General features: G+C 41.3%; 3 protein-coding genes across 7 annotated transcripts in view; 1 reads left to right on the top strand and 2 right to left on the bottom strand.

Moving 5' to 3' along the window:
- Positions 1 to 64: 64 nt before the first annotated feature.
- LOC311019518 (thiamine transporter 1-like) lies at positions 65 to 2800 on the bottom strand. The gene is made up of 7 exons (XM_084018994.1): positions 2314 to 2800; positions 1712 to 1947; positions 1081 to 1615; positions 886 to 964; positions 577 to 769; positions 327 to 468; positions 65 to 242 (listed from the first exon to the last, which is right to left on the bottom strand). The coding sequence occupies exons 1-7, from the start codon at positions 2458 to 2460 to the stop codon at positions 90 to 92; spliced, it is 1485 nt and encodes a 494-aa protein (XP_083875120.1). The 5' UTR covers positions 2461 to 2800; the 3' UTR covers positions 65 to 89.
- A 2060-nt stretch (positions 2801 to 4860) lies between these two features.
- Positions 4861 to 14536, top strand: daw1 (dynein assembly factor with WDR repeat domains 1). Of its 2 annotated transcripts, XM_084018996.1 has the most exons (15): positions 4861 to 5054; positions 5304 to 5581; positions 5763 to 5865; positions 8018 to 8090; positions 8554 to 8698; positions 9262 to 9320; positions 9420 to 9542; positions 9640 to 9739; positions 9989 to 10096; positions 10762 to 10868; positions 11015 to 11117; positions 11564 to 11678; positions 11938 to 12014; positions 13836 to 13998; positions 14180 to 14536. In XM_084018996.1, the coding sequence occupies exons 2-15, from the start codon at positions 5534 to 5536 to the stop codon at positions 14212 to 14214; spliced, it is 1359 nt and encodes a 452-aa protein (XP_083875122.1). In that variant the 5' UTR covers positions 4861 to 5054; positions 5304 to 5533; the 3' UTR covers positions 14215 to 14536. The 2 variants fall into 2 exon arrangements, with proteins under 2 accessions (XP_083875122.1, XP_083875123.1); XM_084018997.1 differs by lacking the exons at positions 4861 to 5054; positions 5304 to 5581; positions 5763 to 5865 and adding an exon at positions 7767 to 7843.
- A 103-nt stretch (positions 14537 to 14639) lies between these two features.
- Positions 14640 to 20642, bottom strand: part of sphkap (SPHK1 interactor, AKAP domain containing) — a 42648-nt gene continuing 36645 nt past the window's right edge. For 2 of the 4 annotated variants that reach the window (XM_084019225.1, XM_084019226.1), the window contains exons 8-12: positions 19554 to 19715; positions 18731 to 18814; positions 17970 to 18019; positions 16762 to 16946; positions 14641 to 15796 (exon numbers count right to left, since the gene is read on the bottom strand). In XM_084019225.1, coding sequence (XP_083875351.1) covers positions 15650 to 15796; positions 16762 to 16946; positions 17970 to 18019; positions 18731 to 18814; positions 19554 to 19715 — 628 coding nt within the window. In that variant the 3' untranslated portion in view covers positions 14641 to 15649. Of the gene's footprint in view, positions 15797 to 16761; positions 16947 to 17969; positions 18020 to 18730; positions 18815 to 19553; positions 19716 to 20642 lie in introns of all 4 variants that reach the window. The other 2 variants (XM_084019224.1, XM_084019227.1) reach the window with 2 other exon arrangements.

The following is a 20642-nucleotide window of genomic DNA, read 5'->3' on the forward strand; positions in this document are numbered from 1 at the left end:
AGCCTTTTAATCAGCATGTGGCCACTTGGGTGTAGTGAGGACCAAGTACAAGTGATTAGTGATATATACAGATGTTAGTGTCAAAGTATTTAGAACCGGTGTTCGTCGGGCTCCGTTTCCTCGTTGACTGGAGGGTCAGCCTCGTCGAACTTGTTGCTCCTCTGCGTTCTCCAAATGGTGAACAGACCCCGAAGTGAATATACAACAGCGATGAGTAAGAAGTAGCTGGCGTAGATGATGAACTTTAAAAAATGAGAACAGTGATGAGTGGACAAACACTTCTGTTACAGTAGACCTGACTGACATTTTCTGATCAGACTGCTCACCTGAGGAATGATGCCCAGGCCCAGACCTCTACTGTCAACCACCACTGCAGTGATGATGGTCTGTAGAACCAATGCTCCAAAGTTGTTTGCACCAAAGACCAATGCATATCTTTCCATTGACAGGTCAGCTGCAATCTGGTACCTAGAGAGATTCATTGTTTATTTAAATGCACTTTGTTCTTTTCTGCCAACGATAAAAAAGTCAGTATTATGGTTAAACATTTTTTTTTTTATCTCCCAACACTCTTACATGGCTATCGTTATCAGCAGCGTGTACAGGCTCTTGAAAATGACATAACTGGTGTAGCAGACCCAGATGTTTCCCATGAAGGTCATGAGGAAGAGCGCTGCTGCCCCGAGTCCAGAGAAACCACCCAGGGCCAGCTCTCCCCAATGTTCCCATCTCACCTCAGTGAAGCCGATACCGTAGGCCGTTGCTGCACCTGAAAAACAGTGATTTAGGATTGTTGTAGTAGAGATACTAATTAAATTGTTTAATTGGATGTCCTTTCCTAGTGTGTATTCCGCACTGGAATGCTTGAACAATGACGTTGCTTACCCAAAAGGTTGGACACTGCCTCCACGCCCCCGTTGTAGATGCTCAAGTTCTGAGAAGGCTGCACATGCTCCCACAGCACCTGCAGGACGCGCACATGGATCATTAAGGTGACATAAACTAACGTTGAAGTGGTCACTTGTTACATTATGTGCAAAGAAAGCAGGTGTGTAGATTTATAATTTCTTTGCAACCGACCTGCACGTAATTGACAGTCTGGTTATAGCCACAGGTGGCCATCGCCCACCACACTGACCAGTAGAGCAGCTGTCTGGAGGAGTAGCATTGCTGGAAGTCCCTCCACAGCTGGAGGAGGACTTGGCTGCAGCTCTCTGCACCGACCGACTCCTCCAAGTCCTCGGCCTTGGGCCCTGCTTCCTTCTCCGTCTGCCCTATCTCCACCTTCTCATCTCTCGCGTCTCCCAGGGATAGCTTTGCTCTACTAGTGCGTTCTGTCGCAGCTCCGTCTACACGCCTCTCTGTTCCCTCCACCGCTGTTACTTGTGCAGTACGTCTGCGGTGAAAGAACATGCTTTGCTGAGGCATCGGCAGTAGGAAGGACACGACAAGAGCAACGGTAGTGAGAACTAGAGTGAACACCAGGATGTTTTTATAGGACATGAGGTCCAAGCTGATGAGCAGCTGGCCCAGCACGGAGCCCACCGTGTACCCCAGGAGCTGGACACTGCGGCTGTAAGAGGTGGCCTTCCGGTACCTCTTCACATCCACCACACTGTAATCAACAAATTCAAAAGTGTCACGTCTGTCCGAACAAAGCAAAAATCAACCCCCTCCCTCTTGTTCTGCCCTTTGAGCCGCAGTGCATGACCTGTAGATGTAGGAGAAGTAGGCGACCTCGCTGGCTGTCACAACCCCGTAGAAGAACTGCATGGCCTGCATGGCCGCAACACTTTTCAGCCAGAGAAGCATCGCCGTGGTGATGAAGAGGGTGACACACTGGAACACCACCACGGGCTTGTAACGCAGCCAGTCGGTCAGCAGGAACACCGGCACCAGGACACACAGGTAAGAGTACGTCCATACCGGGAAAATTTGATTGTTTACCTGATGAAACAGTAACAGATAAATGTTGAAGAGCTATTGAATGTAAATCTGTCTTTCCTCAGATCAATAAATCAAAGGTTTCATAATTGTGATTAGATTACTTAGGTAATAAAGATTGTATTTAACTCTTCATTGTAATTCCACATCTTGGTTATTTTGTGATTATTAAAATGTATAATGAAGTACCAAAAGTTATTACATCAGGCAGTTTAGGTTTTGGTGTCAAAGCCACAAAACAGACAAGGCAAATATAACTAGGAAATACTGTATTCACTCAGCCATGATTGCGGTTTTAACCGTCTGTTTTGACATTAGACTTTTCAGATTCATGATCTGCTTCAGTCATTTGCGATTTGTGTTTTTTACCTGTTCTGCTGTCAGATTCTTGTCCGGTCCTGTCAAGTATGGGATGAGGAAAGGCTCCAGGGGTTTAACTGTGCTGAAGAATCCGTAAATGCACAGCAGAGTAGTTGGATACCTCCAGTCAGTCCTCCACCTTCTTACTGCCTCCATATTCTACCTCTTCTACCTGTCTCAGGTGTGTGTGTGTGTGTGTGTGTGTGTGTGTGTGTGTGTGTGTGTGTGTGTGTGTGTGTGTTCCTTTGCTTGCCACACTTTCTGTGTTGCCTCTTCATGAGAAACACTTCAAGTCATTTTGTCAATCAACAACCCGGTCAAAGAGCAGCACTAGCCTGGTGACGGACCAGCTCAAGCCGAGATACACGTGTCACAAATTAAACAGGAAACCAGACAGAATCCCAGGACGTATCTTAATGTACTTCACTAACTAATCAGTAATAATTGCAGCTTTATCGTGCTGTTTGGCTTCCTCGTTAGATACGATACATTTGAGAGGTATTACCTGTCACCAACTAAAGGCCATTACTGTATATAGGGGCACCCTTTTGGAGGCAATAAGATGCTCAGTTTTACACTCATTCAACATTTTTTTATTCCCCATAAACAAATAGAACAATCAGCTTCTCATTTACTATCATGAAGACTATAACAGTTTATTGACCTTGGTCAGAAACGCTCAGCAGGAAGCTCGCTCCAGACTTCTTCCTTGGTTTCTGTGTGCTCTGCATTGTGTTGATTCATACAGGCCGTGTAGGTCCCTCGAATCAGAAAGAGCACCGAGATGATGCCGTAGTAGCTGCCGTAGATGATGAACTGGAGAGAAAGCCCTCAAGTCATCCTCAACATCATTATTTGGTTCAAATTATGGATCAATCTTCATCACTTGTGTCTGCATGCAATAGTGGAAGTTAGCCACCAGGTGTCGCCCCCTCCTCACATTCTAGAGTTTGTTATCAAGCTGAAACCTGATTGTCTGTATCAAATTCCCCAGCGTTATGCCAATGAATTAAAGCAATATGAACACATGTTTGCGCACATACCTGTGTGACAATGTCCAGCCCCAGTGCAGCTTCATCCACAACTATGCCCGTTATGATTGTCTGCAGTGAAACGGCTACAAAGGTGTTGATTCCGAATGTCAAGGCGTAGCACTCCATGGAGAGGTTGGATGCGATCTGGAATCTTACATGACAAAGTGCTCATCAATGGTTAGGCTGTCGCATCGCAGGATGAAAAACTGGAGTTGGAGATATTCTACACTTACATCGTGATGGTGATGAGAAACATATAGCAGGACTTGAATATGACATAACCAGCATAGCATGCCCAGATACTGCCGCTGAGTGCCATCAGAAACACGGCACCAGTGGCTATGGCTGAGAACAACCCTAACGCCAGCTCGCCCCACACAGTCCAGGACACCTTGATGTGGCCCACGGAGAAGGCTGCTGCAGCACCTGGCCCCGTGGAGGAGAAGATGAAGTGATTAATCTGAACACCTCCACTCTGCTTGTGCATCCTCACCCTGATTCATTCATTAATCCTAACATTTCTTTCATTGTACGATAAAGGCAAGTATCCCAACCAAACCTTACGCAAACACATGCCTTTGCTGGCTATTTTAAGGACCACTTACACCCGGCTCTTCGAATCGACTGTCAGCAATAATCTGAGAATCCATTACCTCCTAACTCTATCTCCTTAATCGAAGCAATTACTCTTCTTCTTCTTCTTCCTCTGCTGAGCCAGGTTAAGCATGAGCCAACAGGAGCATAATGCAGCTATTGTCTTTCAAGATCAATACACATTTTCCATTTAATGTAATTGGTATCCTGTATAACCAAGAATGGCATGGTTGTTTTTTTTTATAGGTCTATGTGCTATCAGCTTTTAATAACATTGTTACATTTATGTTGCTCTATATATTGTGGTTGTGCTGCAGTCTTCGGCCCTCCCCTCTATTAATTGAACTCCCATTCGTCTGTCAGATTAGTGTCCAAAAGTGTCTTTCACTCTTTTATTGAATGTGCTTTTGTACACACGATTCTTAGAAATCTCAAATTATTATATGAGTGGTTTGTCCTGTTTTTGGAAGGTAATATTTAGATGAAGCTGGCAATATTCTATAGTTCTGTTGTTCTTAACAATTCACACAAAAAGGCCAAAACCAACATGTTAGTTTGTCAATACTATCCGACTTTCCAACCTTGTGGCCGTCAACATATTCTTTTCTACTGAAGATGTCAATCTTCAACAAAAAAAGGTAACAAATATATTGGTGCTTTTTCTCGTTGCTGGCGAGTATTTTCAACAGCATGATGGTGTATGTGGGATCAACTCAAAATACACTAAAGTGCCCACATTCATAGCTCAGTGTGGCTCGTCTTAATAGTTTTTGGGCCACAGTGGAAGTCCACAGCATAGAGCAATACGCTGTATGAAGCATCGACAACACAGACAATACGTACTAGAATAAATACATTAATTCTGCTTTAGGAAAAGTACAAATGGGAACCGCAACATTTTTATTTCTTGTTCTTTCTTGGTGGTTTTCTGTCTTTTGCACACAAACCTACAACCAGACTTACCTACAAGAGAGCACACAGCCTCTACACCTCCGTTGTAGACGGATGACGTGGCAGATGGCTCTATATGGTCCCACATGAGCTGGATGTAGTTGAAAACCTGCATGTAGCCAGCTGTGGCCAGAGCCCACCACAGGGACCAGTAGATTAAATTCCTGCACGGTGACCATAATTAAAACTGATTATGCTCTTGATTGTAATTAGAAGGATATCCTACTATCTAAAAATTACTACTGTATGAATTAATTATAGAACAACACCAGCATGAATAATCATCTCATTACTTAATTGGCTGCAGGAAAATATGTTAAACTGGACAAAATGTGCAAAAGGTGTGTGCTCAGCAGATCTGTACTCAACATGTGATGTGTATTGATAGAAAAAAAATCAGAGAAGTCAAATGCCTGGAAGAGTACGTCTCCTTAAAGCTTTGCAAAAGTAGATGGCTGGCAGTGACGACGTTGTCCCGGCTGCACCAGCCAGCGCTGCCATTATGCTCCAGCTTCCCTTTCCCTGAGCCAGCTTCATCCTTATCCACCACTGTTTCCTCAGGCCGATCCGCTCCCAGAGGCCCCTCCTGCTGGGACTGGGAGCCCATCGCTGCTGCCTTTTTCCCTTTGAAGAACAGACTCCTCTGGGGCATGGGCAACCAGAAGGAGACGAGAAAAGCCATGCTTACAATCCCCAGGGTGATAGCATTGATGTAGAAGTAGTCCACTCCTGTTGATTAGAGTTCATACTTACGCAGATTACTCAAGACTTTTTAAATGTGAGCCATTTGTCATCTTTCTTGAAGAGTATTCTTCATCTTATTGTGAAGAGATATAATATTTATTAACTGTTTTTTTATTCATTCAATGTTTATAATAGGTGAAGAAGCCCTACCTGCCAGAGAGACCAGCACTTGGCCCAGGCTGGCACCAAATGTATATCCAGCCAGCATGGCACTGCGCAAGTAACCAGTGGCTCTTTGGTAATTCTCAACCGGAATGACACTGTAAATGTAGGAAAGGTAGGCCACCTCTGTGGAAGTCACTACGGCATAGTTGATCTGTTGGTGGGATGGAACATTTTTCAAGAGATTTCAGCCTGTGTTGAATCACCGTCTCCACATATCGCAAATTATAATGCAATCTCTTTAGAAGTCATTCTTGAGTGATATGCAACAATGCAGCAATACTGTATTATATCCTTTTACAGCAAGATTATAGTCTTTTGCATTATTTTAACATATTTTTGTTGTTTTTTTCTAATAAAAATGTATTTCAGGACATACAACACCAAGTGTATTTCTGGATCACAAGTGCTGCAGCTTATAAAATGCTACATGGAAATCAATTTCAAACCTATTTGTCAATTTTTTAGTGTACCTGAAGGAAGATCATAGCAAGCAGACCCGGGGCAAAGCAGAGCAGGACATAGTTGGTGACCAGGAAGAGCCCCTGGACCACAATAATGGGCTTGTACCTCACAAAGTCGGTCAGGAGGAAGACAGGGAAAAGGCAGGCGAGGTAGGAGTATGTCCAGATAGGGAAAAGGTAGTTGGTCACCTGTGGGGAAACAGCTATCCTTATCCAGGTCTGCCGCTTATCCACGGCATGCAACTCTCATTGTCAATCAAAACAGAAAAGGTGTCAAATAAAGACTGAAGAGCATGTGTACATGTTTGTACAGTGTCTGCAATGCTTACCACTTCTTCAGATATGTTCTTGTGCGGTCCAATTAGGTATGGCGTGAGGAAGGGCTCTGCTACTCTGCAGTTAGCAAGAAAACCATAGAGTGACAGGACTGTGGTAGGATAAGCCCAGCTGGAGGACTTCAGTTTGGCCCAACATCCCATGCTTTGCCAGAGATTGTCTTCTGTCCTTATTTCCAGGAACCTGAACACCGTGTGCTATATTTAAAGTATATATCCCTCAGTTCATTGACCGTCCTTGTAGCTGTCAGTGTTCATAGTAGCTAAAATATACACACACAGGCTAATCTTTATGATCTGCATGTTCCCTGAAGTCACTGTTTATGAGCATTAGACTTCAACCCGTCGAACCGGAAGGATGGCTGAGAGGTGCCTCAGCTGGAAGTAGAATACAATTTAATATGAGAAAATGAGATGACTCCACTTCTGCAGTGTAAAGCTATGTATTAATAAGAAGTTATGAGTATGTGATTAAACAATTCTCGACTGCAGTATCCTACAGTCCAGTGTTTGAGTTAGGTGGGAGCATAATCATTTAATTAGGAATATAGCTATTTGTGTGCGAAGCCTTTGGAATTGAAGTGGTCAGCTCATAGACATATAATGGAGAGTGAATGAGTCTCCCCACAGCTGACTGACCTTGGCACTTGACCTTTAGCAAAATGTTGTTTATCATGTAGATTCTCAGAAGTTCAGGTAAGAGTCGTAGTTATATCTGATCACAAGGTGCGATACTTAACGGTTTCCTGCTCCTTGTGTAATGGACACAGAATCAGAATCAGAATTCCTTTATTGTCCCTCAACGGGGAAATGTGTTTGCCACAGCAGCCAAAGGACAGTATGTTACAAAAAACACAATAGTAATAATAACAATAGGAAAAATTAACACTATAAATAAAAAAAATAAAAACAAATAGAATAGAAATAGAGTAGACTTGTTATATACATATAAACATGATATTGTACAAAAAATGACCAGCAGTGAATTTTGTTTTTATATACAATTTACAATAAAGTATAGATGTGAAAATAAAGGAGCGGACACTGGATTATTTGTTTTATCTCGTCATTCAGGTTCTGGAGAAGTTTCGTCCATGTTCGCACCACGCATGCGTCGTGAGTGCACGCACGCGGGCACGACTTGCAGCGAGTCTGTCATCGTCATAGAAACGGTTTGTTGAGAGGTGAGGAGAAGTTGGCTGAAGACGTGCTAGAATGAAACTCAAGCGGTTCCTTCTCAGATATTATCCACCAGGTAATGTAAAGAATGTACGTTTAGTGAAACGTTAGTGTGTTTTAAAGGAATATTACGCTGCTGTAGAGGGGTGTTTTCAACTCTCTGTAGACACACTGTACTAGCTAGCTCCGAAACCAAAACAGCGAGCGGTCTTTCCTGGTTTTATAATGTGTTTTTCTTTTCTGCTCTCAGGTATAATCTTGGAATATGAACAAGGAGGATATTTGAGGACCAAATCGATTGACCTTTTGGATTTGACTCCAGAGTGCGTGAGTTGTATCCTATACGACAACATTCATATTAGTCATAATGATATAATATCATAGTATTGTTAGCCTACTGTCGTTTTATCATGGAATGATTCAGACCGAAATAAACACACTAAACTAAAAATATGAGTTTCATTTTGGGGTTAATCATCAAATTTAACTTACATTTCTACTGTTCTGTTTCTACTAAACAATTAAAACAGGCTTAGCTAACAAGCTAACAGCCCTTTTACAGTTTAGCTGAGTCTAAACTGTAAAAGCTTCAATATATATATATATATATGTGTATGTATTAATTCTGATGCGCATGTGACTTTTTTTTATGTTTTTTTTTATGAGAACATTGCATTAGTTAACACACTGCAAATATATTATAAATTGTTGTCAAAGTAAATATTTGGAGCTCAGCTCATACTGGCAATTGTGTTTCTCACAATGCTGCATTTCCCCGCCATGCAGAACAAACCCAGATGAGTTGTTGGCAGAAATCAGGCAATCAGAGCCTCTGATCACAGAGTCCCGGGCTGATCAGGTCAAACAGCTGATCCTTCGACTTCAGCAGAAACAGGGCCAGCAGGACCACCCCAGGTTCTGTTTCTGTAAGGTCAGACACTGAACTCACCTCCATTACTAGCCAGTAGGAATCAATCACACATCAATCAACATAGTGACATGACATCATGTCACATCTAGGTCTAGATTGAACAAATAGCTCCTATTGGTGAAAGTACTCATTCATTTTTCCATTGTGAATTTTATAAGGATTCTGTAACACTGTTTTTGTTGTGAGTGTTATTAATACCCGTGGAAAGTTTTGAGTAGTGAAATCAGCCAGTGCTCCAAAGAGACACTAGAGAGCAGCAATGTTTAGGATACTAAGTCTTAGAATTAGAAGTAGTGTGAGCATGCCAACTGTTTAATATCAGGACAATAACAGGTACTTCATGGGTGTATTATTAAATACACAAGACATAATTGGATGTCAGAGGATATGGACGCTTTCTGCTTGTATCTAAAACTGCTGAGAGACTCTGCTGTTCCTCACAATCCTTCCACCTCTGTCTTCTCATTATATCAGCGTTAGAGTAATCAAAAAGATGAATGATGTAATAACTATGTTGCCTTGAAGTTTTTCCCCTCCTAATGTTTCTCTGGTCTTATTTGTAGGAGCTTAAGGCACACATACTGCCACTGACAAATGTTGCCTTTGACAAATCAGGGTCAAGGTAGGTTTATTTGTCTGACACTTTGGGGAATAGGAAAAGCTATGCATTCTTTTTTTTTTTTTTGTATTTTACTTTACTATTCTCTCTAAAACTCTGCAGGTTTATAACTGGGAGCTATGACAGGACATGCAGAGTTTGGGACACAGCCTCAGGCACAGCGCTGCACACGCTAGATGGGCACCGAAACGTGGTGTATGCAATTGCATTCAACAACCCCTACGGGTAATGAGCTGTTTCAGCAAATCTCTCATAGCATCGGAGAATAATGCTCTATTTGACTCTCAGTTTCTTTGTTTTGGTTGATCTTACCCAAACTTAGAGACAAGATTGCAACCGGTTCTTTTGACAAGACCTGCAAACTGTGGTGTGCCGAGACGGGCAAATGTTTTCACACCTTTCGCGGACACTTGGCAGAAATAGTATGTATGAACATCTGTTTTCACTGAAAACGAGTTGATTCCTGTTTGTTTTTAGTCAGCCATTGTTTCATATGCTTTTGGCTACTGAACAGTATTTATTGGAATGTTTACGCTGCAGGACCAAGTGTTAGTAGTAGCCAACTGAGCATTTAAAGTGCATGGTTGCACTGGTGTTATATTCTAGTGCTAAGATAATAAATAAGTGTGCACAGCACTGGTAACTATTAAATAAAGTTTTGTATTGTGTAGGTGTGCCTGGCATTCAACCCCCAGAGTACACTGGTGGCCACAGGTAGCATGGATGCCACTGCCAAGCTGTGGGATGTGGAGACCGGGGAGGAGGTGGCCACTCTGTCTGTGAGTAATCTCTTCCTTACTCACTACAACCCCTAGCCTCGCTTGCTCATTTTTCCTTCTGGTATCCGGGCTCACATCCAAGCGTCATCATGCATTGATCAACTGTTCATTCCCCCTTCTAACTATTCCTTAATAGAGTGTTGTTTTCCCTGCTGATGGTCAGGGTATTTTCTTTCCTATGTATCCATCCTTGATGGCCAATGTAGCGTTAACTCTTGATAACCCATTCTGAGTGGAGCTCTCTGTGACGTGCAGACTTCACGTGGTTCTGTGGTGTGACCGACTGCTTGGCTGGCTCTGTGTCAGTGAGAAGCAACTCTCTGCAGCTCGCTCTGCTCTGTTTGCACCACACCACAAAGAATGATTCCTGCTGACAGAAGTCAATGGAGCATGCAATCTTAGGCACGTCCTCATCAGTATTTATTTATTTCAAGAATTTTAAGAATCTACCTTCGAGGCATAAGTCTGTATTATTTTTATAAACACTATTGTGTGGTTGATGGGACCATATAGTATGATTGTGGTGAGTTTCCTTTATTGAGTTTAAAGCATATTTTGAAGAGTATTGGGGTAATATTGTGAATCCCAATTATTCTGGCCAGGATTATCATCACATGGAATTATGAAAGTGAGGGGTAATGTTCTCTTTTTAAAATGACATCCAGGGTCACACTGCAGAGGTCCTCTCTCTGTGCTTTAACACGGTGGGAAATCAGCTCGTCACCGGCTCCTTTGACCACACCGTTGTGATATGGGATGTTGCTTCCAGAAGGTCAGAAGTGATCGTTATTATTATTCTATGTATGCATTCATTTCTGAATATGTGTCATGATTTTTACTGTACAATACACATTACACCCACAGATTCTGGACACAAGTGCACCATTGACTCATTCCTGCTTTATCTGTTTTTCTCAGACGTGTCCACACTCTGATTGGTCACAGGGGGGAAATAAGCAACGTTCAGTTCAACTGGGATTGTTCCCTCATAGTCACAGGCTCCATGGACAAAACCTGCAAGGTGAACTGTCATTGGCACAAAGATTTAAACACTTCTCTCTCTCTGTGTGTGTGTGTGTGTGTGTGTGTGTGTGTGTGTGTGTGTGTGTGTGTGTGTGTGTGTGTGTGTGTGCTTCCAAATACAATCATTTTTAAAAAAGTCATTCATTCATTGTATTCATTAACATTTTATTGCAAAACAAGATATGTGAGATGGTTGGCTCTTGTCATTCATAATCATCCTACATTACCCGCTCTTTGTCTTATATGTTAATATGCCAAGAGGAGTCATGCTCTGATAAATAATCCCCCCGTCTGCATTCCTCTCGGGGAGATGGTTAAAGTAAAGTCACTTAATATACCACCAGCTTTATGCCAGCCTATCGCATGAGACTGTATATGTGTTTTATTCACATGTATGTATAATTATGTCACTGAGGGTTTTGTGTTGTGTGTCTGTATTTTCAGTTGTGGGAGGCAGTCGATGGGAAGTGTGTGGCCACCCTCGTTGGACACAAAGAAGAAGTGCTGGATGTGTGTTTTGATTTAAGTGGTCAGCTCATTGCTTCTGCCTCTGCTGATGGTGAGACTAACGATTTCATTTTCTAAAAGTTTACATTAGTAGTAAAAGTTATTCTAGAATGCTTTTATAGCGGTATATATCGACAGTGTGTTTTTGATCACATGGTTGACTACGATTGGAAACATTTAATTTAATTACATTTTGTCTTCTACCATGCATGCACGTTCATAAATACAGAAATATACTGTATATCTAAATGCAAAATGTAAAAAAACAGTGCATGTACACCAACAACCCTCCCCTTGTCTGTCTCTGACAGGTACAGTGCGTGTGTTCAGTGCAAACACACATGAGTGTCTTGTGACCCTTCAAGGCCATAATGGAGAGATCTCCAAGGTAAGACACTGGACCCATAATGGCCAGATTTCTTTTTACGAGCCTCTGTTCCACAATGCTGTTTGTAGTGAATGTAAATATAATGAATTATCATTTTAACAGATATAACAAAGAGTTTATTTACTATGAATATGTTCTGTAGGATTAGTAGTTTGTCTCTCTGCAAAGTAAGCACAGAAGCGAGTCAGGACCTAGGCTTTCTATACTGTATATAGTTTCAGAACTGTGTTTATGACTCGATAACGGCGTGTGCCACAGCTACTTTCTGTCAACCTTCGATATTGCAACAGGAAATTCAAATATATCCTCTATGGCCAGGACTGCAAACAGGATGTGGTCTCTGCTTGCTTTGTTAACATGGGACATGGCATGATGCTGAAGTAGAGGGACAGGAGTTCAGGCCTCAGGTGGTTTTGTGCTAAACATGGTAAAACTAAAAGTAGGACATAGTTCTATGATGCTTCCGTTGATCGCACTAATTGAATCCCTAACTTCCAAACGTGATGTTTTCGAGGTAACTCTCTATGAGAAATAACAAATACCACCTGTCATCCCTGGCCATTAGTTAGCATGGTCTGACCTTCCTCCCATATCATCACATGTAATCACACATCCTTAAAAATGGTTACCCTGATATAACATTGCCTGGCATTTGCTGAGTTCAACCAACATCTACTCCAGCATGAGGTGTGGGTGTGTTTTTTTAATCCCAAATTGACTTGGTACTTTAATGAGAGTGATTTTACACATGCACCTTTTTCCAGGGGTGATACACGTGTGTGCTTTCCACATCTGTTCAACATACTATACTGTGACTTTTTTTTATCACTTTTTTCGTAACTTTTTCGTCATTCTATACTATGACTTCCTTTATCACTTTTTCAACATACTATAGTCAGACTTTGCTTGTAATCCGATACGATGGGTTTCTATAACTTTAAAAAAAAAAAAAATTTTACAATAAAATTTGCATTTTTTCCACACAATATACTTAATCATATTTTTGCAACATTCTATGAATTTTGCTGATTATGACTTTTTTTCCTGAAAAATTTGATGATGGCTTTTTATGACTGTTTTGGACATACTATACTGAGACTTTGCTTGGCATATGATAAGATGGGTATTCATGACTTTTTAAATAATTTTTACAAAGAAATCTGATAGATTTTCGACTGAAACTAGTATAGTATGTTGGAATGTACAGTCAAAATTGTACTACTCCACTATAAAATCCATCAATTTTAGTCTTTATGCTTTATGCTAGGAAATGAGGGTAGAATTAGTACCCAATATATTAGTACCTTCCTCCTTCAGTCTCTTTTTCAGCTCCTCCTCATCATTTTCCATTTTCTGTCTAGGGTCACTCCGTTATGCTCAGTTTAGTTTTAATGAAGACATACATTACTCTCACAGCCATCTAAGCCAGCTTCATTTAATCATGTCTTCCTTTACCTCACTAGGGGGATAGACAACCATTCAGGGAACGATAAACCTGAGCCTTCACATAATCAGCTTAAGTCATGATAATACTCTACTGGAAAAACTAAGTAGTGCCACTGGTGCCTTTATTCTCCTTAAGTATTTGAAGTTGAGTGACTTCTGTGGAATAATGTTGCAGATGTGATAAAAGTGTTCTTAATTCACTTAATTCACTCATTTCTCACACACACACACACACACACACACACACACACACACACACACACACACACACACACACACACACACACACACACACACACACACACACACACACACACACACACACACACACACACTCTATCCTCTGATTAAAAACTCTCCTTCCTCTCTTGGTAGATCTGTTTCAGCCCCCAAGGTAGCAGAATCCTGACTGCCAGCTCAGACAAGACAGCTCGTCTGTGGGATGTTCAGTCTGGAGTCTGCCAACAAGTCCTGGAGGGGCACACTGACGAGATCTTCTCCTGTGTCTTCAACTATGAGGGTGACACTATCATTACAGGTATACATAGAAAAACACAACTGACAGCCGCATACAGCTGACGACCACGCACTGTTAAAACTTAGCCTTGAGCAGCAAGTTAACTGCTTCTCGACCAGCAGTTACAAAAGCTTAAGCCACATTTCATACAGCTGTGTTTTTCAGTGCGGCCACTTGTTCTTTTTTTTGCACTCTCCTGCAGGCAGCAAGGATAACACATGCCGGGTCTGGTACTGACCCTCACCTTTACCCTCAGGAGGCTCAGACATATGGACGCCACAATCAGCATGCAAACCACTGTATATCTTTCAAATTGTGGAATACCAACTTAAAAAGTAGTCATGTTGAGGTAAAACCCTGGTTTACAGCATCATTGTGAGGTTAAAGTGGCACAGCAAATCATCATCGCTTGCTTATGTAATTTGTCCCTCTGATGTTTCTCCTGTTAGTTACCTTTACTTTAAATGTTTCACCTTAATGTGCCCATGATCAGCTAATAAAAGGTAATCTTCTAATACTTTTGTTCCCGCTGCCTTTCCACGTTTCTGTGATATGTACTTAGCAGTATTTTCTGAAAGCACGATAAAAAGATGAATGTTTATTGTGTAGCTTCAAGATCATATGACTGTTGATGTGGATAAATGTGCTACCAAACAGTGTTCAGTTCACTTTTTTTTTTTGCTAAATATTACAAATGATCAAGCCTGCTTGTATTTCACATGACAGAAATTTATTGATGTCAAAAGATAAATACATTCAGTTCTACCGTGAAAGAGTTTACAGCTGAATTGTGTGCTTTCTTCCCAATGCTGATGTAACACTAGAGTAACACAAAGTAGAGAAATAAACAGACCAAATTCACATACAAATTCAACATTATAAACCCTACTCCGTCTTCCTGACATATTAAAAGCTAAAGAGAGCAGTCCACTACTCCAAGGTGCAGCAGTTCCAAATCTACAGTATATACAGTACAGCTATCCAAAAGAATCAGTTCTCAAGTAACGCGAATAAGATGACTTAACTTACTTAGAACAGCATTTCAAGGTCACAACGGAGGTGATATGTTGGCCAACAAACCCAACAAAGATATGGGCATTTTGCTTACTTGAAGCAAATATGCACTTCTAAGTCGCAAGCAGAAGAAAGTGAAAGAGCCATTTCTAGGCTGACATTTCAATAGCCTCTTCTACAATGAAGTTTTGATACAAATGGTTTGAGCATGTTGTTACTTTCCGATTTTCCCATCTTGTATTATAACTTTGCTTTGTGTGTTCATCTGGAATAAATAAATGCATACTTTGCTTGTGAGAATCTGTATGTGTGTATATATTATCCCTCTCCCTCTCTCTCTCTCTCTCTCTCTCTCTCTCTCTCTGTTTGTGTGCGAGTCTCAGTAGAGAGGTGAATCTATCTGAAAACAAAGACATGCTTTTATTAAAGGGAGACTGGTCCATTCATGGCTGCCAACACATGAACACAACTGCCAAATGGACAAATTGAGGACTATACATTTCTCAAGTATGCTGATGACATTGTGCTTTCAGCTTCCATTCGGAGTAACTCGGTGTAATGAGACAAGTTTGGGCAAACAGTTAAGACCATGTTGAAAGTGTGAGTGAGTGTGAATTAAGAGTCTTTTTGTTTGCAGTATGACAAAGCCAACAGGGCCCTACAGGGTCTCTAACAGCCAATCAAACAGGCTGGACAGGGACTGGCCCTCCTCTTCTTCATGGAGCTTACGGAACTGGACCACAGCCTTGAACAAGTCCGCAATCCGCCAGGCCTTCTGAGACATCAGGTGGACGAACTTCTGGAACTGAGAGAAGACCGACAAAATGATTCCAAATATAAAAACATGGTCATCAACTTCAGCTAGTTAAATTTAATACATTGCCACTTCCAAGCTTTAACTGGTAAAATCAGGGACACACATTCACTAAAAACTGATTTGGATATAACACGACTAAACAGTACTACTTTGTGATCATTATATTAATAATTATCATTAAAGGAAGTGTATCTCAAAAACATCATAAAAAAAGTAAAACTATAGTTTGTCATATGTGATAAGAAAATGTGTCTTAGTATAGTATTCCATGAAAATGTCAGTTTCATATGCCATACATATTTCACAGTAAAAAAATGCATGTCATGAAAACGTGATAGAAAAAGTTAATTAAGTACAGTAAAAGTCGAAAAAAGTCATAGTATGACGAAAAAAATCAGTGTAGAATGTAAAAAAAAAAGTAATGAAAAAAGTCATAGTATAGAATGTCAAAAAAGTCAAGAAAAAGTCATTGTATGCCGAAAAAAGTCACGAAAATTCAGTATAGCACGTCAAAAAAAGTCACGAAAAAAGTCATAGTTTGTGGGAAAATGTCACAGTATAAAATGTTGAAAAAACTGATTACCTGAGGCTGAAGCAGTTAACTGCAGCTTTGAATAAGCTGTTCATCATATCTACTGAGGGATGTGCTTGCCAAGCATTTAATAAAAAAGTCATAGCATAGTAAAAAAATGTCATAAAAAATGTTTGTCATAATAAAGTCACAGTGAATGTTGTAAAGTGTAATAATCAATTTCGTAATATACTGTCATGAAAAACGGCATTGATTTGTCTCATGAAACTTTACAGGTCCAATAAGTGGTGGAGTGGCAACAAATTTCTACATCCATACCTGTGGGAGTGGAATCAAGGGATTCCCAAAAACGGGCATTTGTTCAAATCAGACCCTGCTGTCAGCCTGTAACAACTCCTACAATATGATCTAAAGAGCCTACCTTTGCAACCCTCTTCTCTTTGGACTTCCTGAAGAAGAGCGCGGGAAGGCCCAGCTCGGAGGCAGCAATCCACTGCAGGACCACCCTCATCTCCGAGTCCACGCACTCGGCCTCAAGGTCGCAGTTCACCACCAGCAGCACACTGAGGTGGCTACCGCCGCCTGCTATCCTCTCGGAGCTGCTCTCTGAAAAACCAAAGGTGACAGGTATGCATTACCGTTTTCCTTTTGGGTTTTTGTTGCGTAGCACAAACGGATTACGGCAGCATTTAGTTGCCCAATCCAGTGATATGAAATGACAATAAACAAACCTTGAGCCTTGATATTGTTGTGGGAGGGCACCTTGCCTTCAAACACAATCAACAACAATCTTTGATCTCACAGGTTTTAAAATGGGCTGTCTTCTCATTTTAAGTCAAATTACATTTTTTTTTTCAGATGAAAAACACAGTTTTCTGTTATAGATTTGCTGGACAAACGTTCGTTTGCAGTGTCTCTATGACCATAAAACCTTTTTGATTGTCCTATTAGGTTAACGTCTTGTAACGTTTGTTTCAGTTCAGTTCAATTAATTCTCATCATTGTTACAGAATAAAGACGAAATGTAGCAAACACAGACAGAGAAAGACAGACAGACAGGTATTGAATTTGTTTGTATGGTATGTTAGGAAACCCTTGAAAAGGAGACGGTAACATTTACATTCAGGGCCTTTAGCAGACGCTGTTATCCAAAAGGACTTACAATAACTTACAATAAGTACATTTGTTGGAAGAAAGTGCAACAGTGTATCACTGTCAGTGAATAAACTTATGGATGTTTGTGGTTTACACCACCAAAGCCCTGATGGACAAACCAAAGCCAATGTGATGATACAGCATGTTCAAAATAATCAAAACATCCTGGCTCAGTTTTGCTATGAGATGATCTTGGTTGGCGTGCAAGTCATTACCACAAAGATGAAGTTTCTGTTGAGACACTTCTGAAAATATGGGTTCTTTTCAATTATTGATGGCCATCTTTAATTCAGAGAGAATTGCCTCTGTTCAAGTACTTCCATTTGAGGGATTAATCACAGACCCGGCACATAGTGTACGCCGAGTCCCACAACAGCTCCCGGTTCGTAGAGAGACCTTAAAGCTGACCAAGGAGGTGAATAATTAAGGAATGGATAGCAGTGAGATGACATGAGAATCCAACACTACACTTACCAAAGACATTTTCCTTCGTTCCTGCAAGAAGTCCTTTCTCTGTCTCCTCGCTGTACGGGGAAAGGTATTCAATGAAAGTTACAGTTTAACGAGGAGTTCATTTTGGGAGCTCATTCACTATCTTGCCTGGAGTTAGATGAGAAAATCTATACCACTCTTATATCTGTGCAGTAAATAAACTACTGCTAGCAGCTGCTTTGTTTAAAGACTCTAAACAGGGGGAAATGGCTAAACAGGTAAAAAAAAAAAGAATAAATTAAAATGCTATATTTTGTTTGTTTAGTCTGTACAAAAAAATGCAAAATGTAACAAAAGACACATTATGGGTTTAAGGAGAGTCATGTAATATACTAATTCACCTAACTTGTAACAAAAACTGTGATGTATCTTATAATAATATAAATTGGTATAATATGTTATAATAGATTATACATTGTTAATCTGAATGTGATTGAAACTCAACAATTGAGAGAGATTTAAAGATACAACAGAAGAAACACAGCAGACTGGAGAGGTGATTATGTCTATTAAAAAGATGGAATGAGTGAAAGTGTATTTAGCTTTCATCTGTCATGTGCACAAGTGTTAGACCAGCAGCCTGTCACAGTCACATGACACCCGATTGCTGTGCTCTAGGTGAGGCAAAAAGCAATATACGATCCACAGACTTTGTGTTGCATTAGGAAAAAAATGTCATTGTGTGCATCAGAGAGACACATTAATTAAATATTTCAGCATGGGCCTGTGACACTGACAGTTACCTGATTACTGCGATCTGCGTGGGCACATCAGAAAAAGCATCCAGGTCTGCCAGGCCTAAGCTTGACGCGCTGCTGGTTCCGTTCCTGTTTACCAATAAAAAAAAATTCAAAAAAACAACAGCTAGCGTCATTCGCTGAAGACGTCAGACATCATCACTGACTTGTGAAGAGAACAACAACCAGGGGCAGCGATGCAGGACATGTTGTTCATTAGCTGGTGATTTACATATAAATAGCAGCTGTGGCGGAATCTGGACCCTTAAGGTGGGACAGCTGGTGATTTTTTTTTTGTGTCCAGCAGCAAGCCTGTCTGAATATGAAGATGAGGAGATCTAGTTTAGGCAGGGAGGGTGGAAAGGCAGCCCTTGTGTCACAACATGGATCGGGAAATGAGGTGAAGTTAAAGTAAGCAGGTAGATGGAAAGGTTGCAGCGAGTGTTGTGGCGGTGCAGACTATTACTAATGTGGTAAATTAAGCAAAAAGCAAGTGTCGTATATGATTGCCACACATAGCAGTTTCCCCTTTCCACTCTATAAAACCTCTTATTATTCTACATAATGCTTCCTAACGCCTACTGTTGCATGTAGTGGTGCGTGAGGTGCAGGCAGGGTCTAGTCCTGTATGGGAGCTATGGAGAGGGCTTTGTGGAGTGAGACCTCTGCCATATACCGCCTCAGCAGGCGTGGATATTGCAGCAGCAGGGGGTAGATTGGCATTGGAGCGGGAGAGCACAAGTGTCAGTAGCAATGAGCCAATGAGAGTGGGGGTGAGGGTGGGAGCGGCAGCGTTTTGGAGCAGTGTCAAGGAGCAACGGTTACTGACCCCTCGCTCAGCTGGATAAAACTACTGGTCTCCTCGTGGGGGTCATCCTCGGGGGTTATATGGGACCAGCTCCCCATGCTCTCTTCACTGCTAGCGCTCATAGAACGCTTGTCGCTCTTCACTACTGCAGCCGCCGCCACGGCCGGCCTGTCCCTCTCACTGCTGGGGAGAGCAAACCGCAAGACGGTGGGAGTCACCATCCAATAGTTTTGCACAATGTCTGCTGCAATGTTTGGCTGTTTTTTCCCAGTGTCATGTTCAGTATTCTTGTAAACACTGACTTTTCTACAATGCATTCTCAGGAGTGAAGGCAATATTGGGGGTTTCGTCTCTAAAAATTCTAGATACAGCACAGTGCAGAAACTTCATACAAATGAGAAGCCTTTGGAATTTGAGATAACTTCAGCCACATGAAAATAAAGCTAATTAAATGCAATATGTTTAATGCATCAGCACACTGCGCTGAGGGTTTTAAGTTTTTCAGAAAACTGATTCAATTAAGTCATAATCAGCTGGTTGAGGGCCGCCATCCTTGACAATTCCAGAGGGAAATCTGATGTTATTGACTGGGCGAGTGATTGACTTCCACTCTTCCACAAGGGACAAACAGATCCACTCCACTTGTTCCCGGATTACATGCATTGTAAAGTGAAAAGGAGCGTGTCTTTGGACTCTCCTGAGGCCCCGGGAGCCTTTCAGCTGCTCTTCACTCATTCAATATTGAACAAGGCTGGTTTTGAGGATCTGAATGTCTGTCAAAGACCAACACATCACTGATTCCCTATATATGGATATTACATTCTCACTTTCTTATACCCATCTTGCAAATGAGAAGCTCTTACCACATATACATTTTCAGCAGGTTCATTTGATTCCAGACCGGAGACGCACTATGAACTGCTCCGGTCTTCATTACCTTCAGAATATCCACTAAAATGTCTTCTATGCTCTCCTACCTCCTTTGAAAGGCCACTCAGACATTTTGAGTGTCTAGGATTAGAGTGAATTTCGTCACCTTGCTTGCCCCGCCAAAATGTCACAATGGTTTGAAAAGACACGTTACTGACTGTGTCTAGTATATATTAATCA

This window comes from Eutrigla gurnardus (genome assembly GCF_963514095.1).
Source record: "Eutrigla gurnardus genome assembly, chromosome: 10".
NCBI classification, from domain to species: domain Eukaryota; kingdom Metazoa; phylum Chordata; class Actinopteri; order Perciformes; family Triglidae; genus Eutrigla; species Eutrigla gurnardus.